The sequence below is a fragment of the Gymnoscopelus microlampas genome, assembly GCF_963454915.1.
Source record: "Gymnoscopelus microlampas genome assembly, chromosome: 3".
Classification (NCBI taxonomy): Eukaryota; Metazoa; Chordata; class Actinopteri; order Myctophiformes; family Myctophidae; genus Gymnoscopelus; species Gymnoscopelus microlampas.
Genome location: NC_139940.1, coordinates 34462984 through 34475040, shown reverse-complemented (window position 1 = coordinate 34475040; position 12057 = coordinate 34462984). Strand labels below are relative to the sequence as shown.

General features: G+C 42.5%; 1 protein-coding gene and 1 long non-coding RNA gene across 2 annotated transcripts in view; one reads left to right on the top strand and one right to left on the bottom strand.

Annotated features, from left to right (window-relative positions):
* LOC311042768 (eukaryotic translation initiation factor 3 subunit H) overlaps positions 1-12057 on the top strand; it is a 59469-nt gene that overhangs the window by 6197 nt on the left and 41215 nt on the right. Inside the window, exon 2 of the mRNA XM_084053757.1 lies at positions 1825-1981. Coding sequence (XP_083909883.1) covers positions 1825-1981 — 157 coding nt within the window. The remainder of the gene's footprint in view (positions 1-1824; positions 1982-12057) is intronic.
* On the bottom strand, positions 10180-11568 carry LOC311041683. Its single transcript, XR_014600438.1, has 2 exons — positions 11239-11568; positions 10180-10278 (listed from the first exon to the last, which is right to left on the bottom strand). It is a non-coding gene; the product is annotated as an uncharacterized lncRNA (long non-coding RNA).

Genomic DNA, 12057 nt, shown 5'->3' with positions numbered 1-12057 from the left:
GCTCACCTTGCCATCCTTCTCAACCGTCCCACTGTCTTGCACCATTTTATGTCCCCTTTCTCTGCCACTCTGTCCTTTCCATTCTGTCCTTCTCGACATTACATTTCTGGCTCTCACTGTCCTCTCTCCCTCTCGTCCATTTAAATGTTTTACTCATTCCTACATTCTTCCATTAACACAAGACTCTCCGTCCAATTGGAATGCACTCTTGCATCTCTTTTTTTTCCTCCTTTCTCCTCCGTGCTCCATCCATCCTTCCCACTGACCCGTCATTCAGACCTCCACCGCTCCGAGTCAGAGGAGGTGAAGCAGGCAGGGAATGAGATTTGTTTTGCCCCACAGTTCTTCCCATACCATCTCTCTCTCTCCCCCTAGCTTTACTTGTTGCATGACAGGGCCAGCACTCTATTGAAATAAATCATCTACTCCCTGGACAGCTTTCTACACATGCACTGTGTGTGTGTGTGTGTGTGTGTGTGTGTGTGTGTGTGTGTGTGTGTGTGTGTGTGTGTCACACACACACAGCTTATGTTGATGAACAGAGGCATCATGCACGCGTGTGCGCATGCAGGGCTACGGAGATGATGGGTGTTTTGTTGTTGTGCATGGCTCCAGGAGCGCCACCCTGGTGCCATCAGCGCGCGTGTGTGTGTGTGTGTGCGCACGCATTTGCGCGTATATATGTGTGTGTGTGTACCTCTGTGTTATTATTAATGCCTGTGGCTGTGACCTGCCCACACTCTTATCAGGTTGATTTATGCGCTCTCCCTCCACACTCCGCTTTCAGCTCCATTCCTATTCTTGTTCTTTCGGATGCTTGGCTTTTTTCTTCCCTGCATGGCTTACCTATTTTATCCACAGCGTGCTGGTCAGACATGTGTTTTTGTCACTAAGTATATCTGTGTGTTTTATTTGTGATAGGCCGAGCCAAGCTGTCTGTAGTGTCAGTGATGCAGCATTAGTACCTAAACTAGCTCTTCCATCATGTGGTGGCTCGTTCTACAGGTCAATTTACACCGGGCATTGCAATCTCAACAACAGCACAAAAGATCTGACTATTGTGTCTGTTTGAAACCCTGAGATATGGCGTGTGAGAGCAGACATCTGGATTCACCTCATTAAGGCCTCACTGAGGAGTCTGTTTGACTTAACTGCCGTGATTGGTGGTCTAGGAAGCTCCCGCTGTGTGTATTTGTGTTTCACACTGTTCTTAACCCATTTAGGGCGGGAAACCCTATTTGTAACTAGATCTTTCAAGACGGGAACCCCTTTTGGGGTTGTTGTTGCTATGTACAGTATATAGCAACATATTATTTTTGTAATTTTTGAATAAATATTTGAATTTTTTCAGAAAACTTAGGTCAGGATTTAGAAGCCGTTTTTAGAACCGGCCTCAGGTCTAAATGGGTTAAATGTTGCTTTGTGTCTTATCGAGGCACACACTTTCTGAGTTCATCTTCTTAACTGGACGCCATGCTGCAAAGCCTCTAGCCTATTCATACACCGTTGAGTTTCAGACATGCTGTGAAAAGATTTAGTAAATTACAGATTGGTGACCAGAGAGGGTTGAATGGTTCTACTCTGCTGCTAACGTTTTGTGGTAATCAATTACGGGAACTGTAGAATTTAAGAGAGAAATAAAATTAACATAAACCCGAGGCAGAAAATGAAATAATCGTTTGAAGATTACAGGTCCATGACCCTAAATTGGATCAGGTGGGCACAGGATATGGATGAATGAGTTTAAAGATTGCTGAAGACGGCACATATTCTTTTGTGTTAAAACAATGGAACAGTTTGCCATGATGCTGTCTGTTTCCCCAGGTGGTGCTGAAGATCATCAAACACTACCAGGAGGAGGGCCAGGGCAGTGAGGTGGTCCAGGGTGTCCTGCTGGGGCTGGTGGTGGAGGACCGCCTGGAGATCACCAACTGTTTCCCTTTCCCTCAACACACGGAGGATGATGCAGACTTCGATGAAGGTAGCCTTAACCACTTAAAACCCTCTAGTCCATTGGTTCTCAAAGTGGGGTCCGGGGACCCCCAGGGGTCCTTTGGGGGGGGTGGGGGTTCCAGTGGGTCCCCAGCAAAATGTGTTAATAGAGCTTCACAATCATTTTAACCACTTTAACCTTTTATACTTTGGCTATTTTCGAAAAATCGTGACAATTTGTGCAAATCTTTGAATATATATATATATATATATTTAAAGCGAACATTTGTAACTCAAATCTTTGCTTCTGGGGGTCCCTGGAACAAAATATTTTGAGATGGGGGTCCGTGGACAAATATCATTTTGGGGGTCCTTGACATAAAAAAGTCTTTGTGAAACTGACTTGAGTTACAACTGCACTTGGACCGCCTTTTTCCATCTAACCAAATCTCTATTTTGTGTGAATGTTCCCCTCAGAATAGGGATGCTGGGGTTCAAGTGGCTAACTCAGCTATAATGTGTGCTCGCCTCGAGTACATTTTTCTCCTTGAACGTCTAAAAGCCCAATTAGCGGGTCCGCTTACCCTTTGGTCAATCGCTAGCGTTTTCTGTTAAATAAGTTGATGAATTGCCTTAACTGTCCAATGAGGAAAAGGGGTGGGGCAAAGCTACACTAATAGATTTTAGCACCCACTGCTCCTAATAATTAGGATGGGTAAATTCATAGGACAAATTTCATGTATGTGCTAATGTACAGTGACAAACACCTTAAATATTAATACGGGATTAATAATCCCTTGTTTGAACAGCCAATGCAAAAATCTATTCCCTTATTAATCTAATCATTAGATTAATAAGGGAATAGATTTTTGCGTTGGCTGTTAAAAAATAGCAGATATACAAGCTCGCAGCGCATCACTTCATGCCACGCTGCGAGCTTGTACATCTGCTATTTTTTAACATTTAGCGTTAGTGTGGGAGCACTACTGATTTAGAAGGCATTTGTAGAATCGGCCTCAGGTCTTACTGGGTTAATAATATTAAATGCCCCACATAAGGGATCAGACTAAGGGACACCAATGGATGCCCACCTAAGCTGGCTCTTTTCCAAGTGAAGGAGCAGCGGTTCTACTCAGTCTCTACGGATGACTGAACTTCTCACCTCTAAGGGAGAGGCCGGCCACCCGTCTGAGAGAACTCATTTTGTCCGCTTGTATCCGCCATCTTATTCTTAACCAGTCTCTGCAATATACAGTATGCATTATCTCCAATCCCTGCAATGTTACTGTATATTGTAAATAAAATATTTTAAGGGGGCTGTTAGGCATTATGATGATGTTGTTGGATGGAAGACATTTTGCATGTATAGTTCCAGTGGTAAACCAATACACTCCCTATAAACATGCATGTGTCTGTATAATATGCAGCTGTTGAAGGAGGTAAAGGACAAACTATGTGAAGAATGAGACCAGTTTTGAGATAATTTAAATCTTTAATCCGGGTGTGTAACCTTACCTGGGAGGCACACGACAGGTGTAGTGTAAGTACAGACAATTACAGTATATTTCCCACTGCATAATAGACCTCGAAGTAGGTTAAGGTCAGGGCTTTAGCTTGTTATTCCATGGCCATTCCATGGTGTAAAGAATAACAACTGTTCTCCGAAGTATAGCTGTGTGTGTGTGTGATTCTGATGTCCCCTGCACACAGAGGAGCAACTTAACTGCTAACTAGGTACTAGGTACCACATTACTGATATATTGCACTTTTACCTTAGCGCTAGGTATACTCTTGGTTGCTTGTTTTTACAGGAAATGCACTTAAGACCTCTGGTGATTAGTAGTTTCGTTCCCTACCTACTGTATGTTGAATGCACTTATTGTAAGTCGCTTTGGATAAAAGCGTCTGCTAAATGACTGTAATGTAATGTAAAATTACCTACACCGTCAGCGCTGAGGTTGAGGATTGGTCAAATTGCTCTAGTATGCGTGGGCGGTAGGTGTGTGACACACACACACACACACACACACACACACACACACACACACACACACACACACACACACACACACACACACACACACACATGCATTTGTGCATCTCCACTTTGACCTCACTTTCACTATATTTTTTTACTGCACCTTGTTAGTGCTCAGACAAATGACAAATCCTCTAGCGAGATAGATTGAAGGATCTGAGTAAAGGGGAGGGCATTTTCTACCAGCAGACCACCACTGCTAACAAGCAACTGTCTGAAAATGTGCAGGATGTGCAGGCTTCAAAGGTGGCTATTTTGGCTAAAGGTCATTACTGTTGGGAAATGCACCTATGTGTAGGTGACTCTTGTTGCGTTTGATTTGGCTTGCCACCTGTCACTCCCTTTAAGTTAATAAGGGCTCCCCCATGAAGCCCCTTTCCTTACCCCTCGGAAACCCTGTGTGTAATGGAAAAATTCTCTTCTTGGCCTTGGATCCAGCTGTGATGAAAGGCAATATCTAGCTGTCAAAGCCATCTATCTAGATGGGACTAACTTACGGCAACCTGCATTGTAGAATGTGAAGGAAAAAATGCTGGTGGTGCTCCTGCTGCGTGTGCATGGTTGGTTTGTCGAAATCAATTTTAAATCAGATATAAAATGGTGGAAATGGAATTGATGATGATTCATCAAAATTAACTGAGCTCAGTCAGGTACAGAATGTCTTGTTATTGTGCCCATAAGGTACATATTCTGGTGATTGCTCTGGCAAAGATTATCACTTGAAGAGAGGCACAGTTTATATGGCCTAAATAAATTAATTAAAGCATCTATAAAAAGGGATTATTTTAAAGTGCACCTGTACACTTGTTGGATATTTGTTCTGCAGGGCTTTCATACTGCCCAGTGCCCACACAAACAGCAAACCAATTAGACTAGTTTGTCCTCCCTTTAAAAATCCTCTAGCAATTACCGTACTGTTGTGCATGGGTCGTTGACAACAGTCCCTGCACATGTTGGAAAGTGTGTACACTGACACTGCACAGCGAACTGCAGCGTTTCAAGTGAAGCACAGGAAGAGTTCAGATGTAAAAAAAATCCTGTGGGGTTTAGCCTACTGTCACAGATACTGCAGGCTGCAGTTCACATAGGGCCTCGCTCCAACCACTCATTGGCAATGAGAGTGTGTATTCAGCGACAGCACTGCACTGCCTCTGCATAATCTGCAGATTGATATTCCTCAAAAGTTCCAGAGGCGAACGGTGAGATGAATGAGATGAGGTTTCAGATTGGGTCCTGGGAGAAGGACCCCGCGGATCGGCACGTAGCGACTGCATGACCAATAAGTCCTCCCTGCATGACCAATAAGTCCTCCCTGGCCTGAAACGGTGCAGCATTCAAGCTGGAGCTGTGTGTATGTGTGTGAGAGACCGCATGCGTGCCTGTGTATATGATTATTATGTTTGAGTGGGTGTGAGAATGCATGCGTGCCTGTGTATGTGAGTATATGTTTGGTGATGTGTGTGTACGCATCTTGGTGTTGTGTGTTTATCTGTGTCTGTCGATGTGCACAAGCCTCGTGCGGGTCTGCCTGTGTGTATCTGAAATGTCAGACTTTGACTTGTTGCTACCCCGTGGCCCTACTTCTCAGAATTACTCCTCCGGTCCATCTTGGGACAGGTGAGATTTGGATACGTTTGAGAATCCCCCTGTGTGTGCGGCGTGTGTGCTATGCTGCTTTTCCATCAACAGGTGCCAGTGTGGAGCTATCATTGCCGAACAGGAGGCCATTGCAATTGCAATAGCTGTCCAACTAGAGGGAGAGAAAGATGGAGAGAGAGCAGCAGAAGCAGCCCTTGACAAACAACCTTGGCTGAACCCCAATCCCCCCTCCCTATCCTTGCAAACTTTGTCCTTGTATATTTAGCAAAAATATACAGAGATTAGAACAATGTATAGGCATGCGGGCCTCTATTCTCTGGGGCTCATTTGACGCTAGACGCGTGTGAGTGGCATGTTAATTACGTCTGCTATTGCCCTCCATCTGTCCTGATGTAAGGGATAATTGGGGACTGATACACATAAAAAATGGGCCAGTTAGGGATGGCTAGTTCTAGTCCCTGTATATTGGTAAAAAATACAGTAGAGATCGACCAATGGTGGATTTTAAAGACTGATATAATAATGATAGTTTGGAGCAGGAAAGAGCTGATAGTCGACAAAATCTGTTGTCGGAAATTATTGTTTTTTTACTTTATTAGAAACTGGATAGCTGTTGAACTGAAATGGTGCATTTATTTATACAATTCTGTATTCAAGATTTGAACATTTTAATTTAAAGTGTGTTTAAAGTCTGTCGCATATTTATAGCCAGGAAAAAAGAGCCAACATTATCCGGACTTAATCACATGCACACAGAGTTATTCAGCAAAAGTGGGCATCAAATGATCAGATATGGCCATTGGCCCATAGTTGTGCTAGGCTTGCACATACGGCGAGGCAAATTCCAAGGACCATCATGTTTGCTGGTAAAACAGAAATGGCATGCTTTCGGCAGAGCTGCAGTCATGTTCATTCTAATGCATGAATAATGCCGAATAATAAATTGGGAATAAAGCTGTCTTAACTTTCATTTGAATATAAATGATCTTCGGTACCCAATGACATTACCTTGACTTTGTGTATACAGCCTCCATGCAAAGCGGTGATGTATGTCCCTGTGTGACTTTTTCATTGCCCACTATCGGAGCCAAGTTCCACGATAATGATAGTTTATAAAATAACCAAAATTATTATTCTGTCAACTATTTCAATACACGGAACCCCGTTTGATTTCACAGATACAAGAGGCACGTCGAGTTGTTTTATGGACTCAATTGTTTATGTAATTGCTCTATATTTTTGACATATGAGGACACCATGGGCGCTTGATGTGCTTATATTTTGAGTGTTGCTCTAAACGGCCATAACGCCACAGATGGTTCACTACCAACGTGATGCAGTTTCTTCTGCAAAGTACCTATAATCACAACATATGATTGCGATGATGCACATTTTATATCATAGGATTAAAAAGCAAGAGAAAGACTGAGCCCTCATAAGTCATCACCAGTTAAACAGCTGATAATATCATAATGTGCACTTTGATTAGCTCCACATGCTTACAAAGCCCAGTGTTATTGTCCACTCCTGTGGTTTTCTGTTGTGTAATGCCACTCACCAGGATGTTCAGGCTTTAGTCACCCCCTTGTCATTGAAATTCAAAAGGACATGTCATGTAAATAGTACAAAATTGGCTTCCTTCTATCTCTCTCCCCAACTTGGTAGCAAGTATTAGAGAAATATTTCCAGCTTTCCTATCTCTCCTTTGCATCCAACTTTCTTTTTTTCAGTCTCCCTCATCCCTCTCTCTTTCTGTACCACAATCTCCTCCCCTTCTGTTCTCCCTCCCGTGTCCTCAGTTTCTTTGGTCCTCTAACAACTATAGGAAGATTAATTGAGCCATATACACAGATACACATATTTGTGAAACTTAAGCCCTAAAAGTGCTTTAAATAGTTTTTTTTCTCCAGTGGATGCGGAGTGGGAGGGGAATGATCCTACTGCAGCGATGTCATGCCAAGAAAAATAGGATATTTGAGGTGTAATTATTACTGTGTCGCCTGGTGAGGGGAATGTCTGTGCTGCTGGAGGGAAGCTAGCCACACTGACAAAAAGGTAGCTCCGTTCCAAAACCAGAAAGTCGTTTTGGAACGAAGCTACGTTTCCAGCTAAACTGGAATCGCCAGTGGCGGGCTCATCTGAGGACGACGTAGAGAGAGTGAGTTTACAAACACATCTTATGAAGAATACAAATCGGACTGGGGGGTTCACTTTTTTTATCTTGTTGTCTTGCCTTTGGCGTGGACTGGCACGCGGTGCCAATCAGCCGACTCTTTGGCCAACACAGGTGGTACCCAGTGCCAGCTCCTTGGGCACATGCTTGAGATTGGCCTGAAGAAGGAAATGGTTGATGTGTCCTAATCCAGTAATTGGAAGTGTGTTTTTTCACAGGCAGGCGTTGTATAAACACGAGGGCCATTAACAGATAGGCTCGTCCTGGCCAAGAAATGTGCATTTTGGACACGTGTCAACATACCAGAGCATAAGCACCATTTAATTGATAGCCTGAGATCTTTTTAGATTTAGCTGACTAAGTTGATTTTGTTCAATGGAGCACTATCCTGCTGGTACAGCTTTTTCCCCCTCTTTTACTCATTGAGTGGATAAGACCTCAAGTGCCTCTGTCTGGATTCAAATGACAGTACAACCAATAAGTACACAGGCCTCAAAAAATCCTTCTAATATTGTCATAACTTTCCCCAGGGTTTTATTGGCTCACCACTCTATAACTAATCACTGACCTTTGAGTGCCTCGAGAACGTTCCAACATAAATAGCTTTTCTTTTTCTTTCTCTAATTTACCAGTTGGCACCATGTGGAAGACCGGTGTGTTCTGATCACTGTTGAGTGTATATATCTAGCATTTCTTTCTATACATTCTTCATAATAGGAAAGACCATTCTGTGGGGACAAAATCCCAGTGGAACAAGGACCATTGCCAAATCCCTATTGTTACAGATGTAGTTGTCATACATACCCACTTTTGACATACTTTCTGTGCTTTCTGCAGCTGAAGTATTGCACCGCACTACTAGGGTTTGTTTGAAAAGTCGAATGGGGGGTCAATTGCGACAGCAAATGTATATCTGGGTCTTGGAAACAAGTCATATCTAGAACTTCTACATGGGAGAAAAGGTAACATGGGGCTAGTAATTAAAGGAGCACTTCACCCCTGGAAGAACTTTTGTAGTATAATATTTGTAGTAGATAACAGTAGCAAATTTTGACATTTGCACCCTATGGCCAGAACAATATAGAAGTATGTGTTTTTGACTGGGGTTTGACTGGACTGCAGTATTACTACAATGACCATAATGCTTTGGGGCACTGCCCTTCCTTGATGGGAGGGGAGAATGCGTGGGGGTGTGGTCTACATTGTAACTTTCCCCTCCCAGTTCTCACTACAACATCAACACATGTTGATGTTGTCATCAACCAGTGTTGCCATGTCTGCTTATTATAAGCGACTCTGGGACTTTGTAAATATTGGTAGTTGAGGGTTACTTTTTTTGGGCTTGTTTTTAAATACATAGATAAAATAATTGTGTACTTGTCCACGGACCCTCATCTGAAATTATAATTTCTGCCAAGGACCCCTGTACCAGATTTGTGTTGTTAAAATGTTTCAAAAATATTCCATACATTTAGTGCTTTTTTTACTCAAGATTTCTTAGAAAATAGCAGATCTACAACCTCACAATGCGTCACATCGCTACGCGTTGTGAGCTTGTAGATCGGCAATTTTCAAATAGCCTATGTCTAGGTTTCAAGTGCTCTTGGCCTATAGGTATTTTCTTTTGGGCTTGTTTTCATAGATCTGGTTGCTTATTTCTCTCACAAGATCTGGCAACACTCAATCTTCGCTGCTGTTGTATTGTATTCTGTATCGATTGCATCTTTTAGCAAACTAAATATCATGTGTAAATTAGCAGAGTAGCACAAAGTGTGTGTGTGTGTGTGTGTGTGTGTGTGTGTGTGTGTTCAACATTCCTTCCCAGTTCCCACCATGAAGACAGTCCGGTGCTGGTGATGTCCATCTAGTCGGGACATCGTTGAGGCATAGTCAACAATATAATAAAACAAAACGTTTCATACTCATGTCATGCATTTTTCCTTATTTCTGAGAACATAATGTTTCACTGTCATTTACAGTTATATTCTTTGGACTAAACTTGGCCATTACTTTAGAATAGATGACATGCTAATGTTCAAATACTCTTGTCATACACAGCCGAATCGTTTTCTTTTTATTTTCAACTGAGACAGTTTCATGCTTTCAATTGGTGTATATGGATAATGTTAGGTTTTACTATAGCCTATTGTATCTAAGACCAGTAAAGTTGAATCCAACGTGCTGGGGTCCCCAGAAAAATAATGATTGCATGTCGAAGTAAATACTAAGAGAATGAACAAGAGTTTTTCACTATTATATCTGTAATGCTTACAAGTCATGTAATTATGTACCATATTCTTCCAAATGAAAGACCATCTCCTATCCTATATCATGAAACAGTTCAAAAGAACCCTTATAGATTTGGGTGTTCATACATTTTGTCATTATAAATGCTTACACAATGTAGAATATACCAATGAGTAGAGCAAGCAGTGTGTAAATGTAACCGTTTTATTTAGAAAAATAATATATATGGCTGTAGTCCCAGGTCTTCAACAGCAGTTCCATTTTTGCAGGCTGATGACGACTTTCTGTCCTGTCATTGGAAAGAACACATTAGATTAGACTTGTAGTTTACATGGATATCATCCGACGTGATACATAATTTGTTCTTAGTTGCATGCGCACCGAAAATAGCAGACCTACAAGCTCACAAAGTGTTGAGTCCGCGACGCGTTGTGAGCTTGTAGATCTGCTATAAGGCGGGGACAAACGACGCACCCTTTTCTTTTTCCCTCCCTGCACAGAGATTAATTAATTTCATGTAACCATACTTTTTTTGTGAACAAGAGACACTTGTCTTCTCCCATTACCCGCAGTCCGTTTTAATTTTAGTGAAACGAGTCGAACGCAATCAGTAAGTAAAGTGACGTTGTGCTACTCTACGCACACGGCCGTCAGTCGGGACGAAACATGTCAGTCATGGCGGAGCTTCAACCTGGTGTTTGCACTTTCTACATGTACAGACCGTACATCTACATAAACGTTCAAATTTCAAATATAAAGTGCTGACCTCATGCCACGGATGTTACAATTTGAATCGGGTGGGTCTAAGTACCAGTATCTTCCGTATTGTTTAATAAAAAGCATTTTAATCCAATCGGTGGCCATTTTCTCCTTATGCTTTCAATTACGCGACCCTATCGGTTGGGATGTGTATTGCACTCTGATACATTAAACATCTATGAGAAAATGGCCACCGTTCGGATTTAAATGTTTTTTTATTGAACAATATGGAAGATACATGTACTTAGACCCATCCGATTCCAATTGTAACATCTGTGGCCACGGGGTAAGAATTTTATATTTGAAATATGAACGTTTATGTAGATGAAAGGGCTGTGAATGGAAAAAGTGCCAACACCGAGGCTACATCAAAGTCAACAATGACAAACGTTCCGTTCACGCCAGGCTCCACAAGCTAGTTTAGTCTACCCAAGGGATATACAACATGAGATTATAGTGATAGTGGCAACTTTACAGCATGTTTACTTACTCGAGAGACAAGCGTCCACCGTCCACGGTCCGTGTACATTGTCAGTTCCACTAAGAAACATCCCCGACGGGTTGTTGCTCCTCACTGCCCGCCTTAGCTGCGTGTGGGTCCGGGTACTAAAGTATAACTCTGATATGTTTACACACGCCATGACAGTACATGTGTGAGGTAGCTAATGGGAGTTGCCGAGTGGGGAAATGTTTGGGAGACACCCTCAGGGGCCGGTCCTTTGAACCATGGGCGTTGGTTTGGGTTTGAACTACACCTGTAGTCACCTGCAGTATGTAGTTCGGACATAAGGTGAGACACGGCTGAAAACGTCATTTTCCGCGTCATTTGACGCTTTCAGCCGTGTCTCACGGATCAAACGGATCAAAAATCTAAAAACACAGATACAACACAAAAAAAACACCAGGATCATGTTTATGGGGTCCTAGACTTCATGAAAAAAGGTTTTGGGTGAAGTGTCCCTTTAAGTGGCACACACTAAGGGAAATGGATAGGCTAATTGCAATATGCTCCCCTGACTGAGAGGCATTTTTCTGTCCTAGACCTGACTTTAAAATCATCGGGGAAGCAATGCAGGCCTGAATGTTAATTCATGGTGGCACACCTGGACTAGAGACACTTGAGGTGCCTGAACCTCAGCTTGATCTAATTACTCTGGCCCCAGTTGGCACATCAGACAGGCTAAATCAAGAACACCTGGGTGTGAATTTCATCTCCCCTCAGCCTGTAGGACTGACCCAGGTCTGTGGCAGGTGATTAGTTTTGACGGTGGTCATATTTGAGGAAACCGTTTAATCATCGGAAAATATG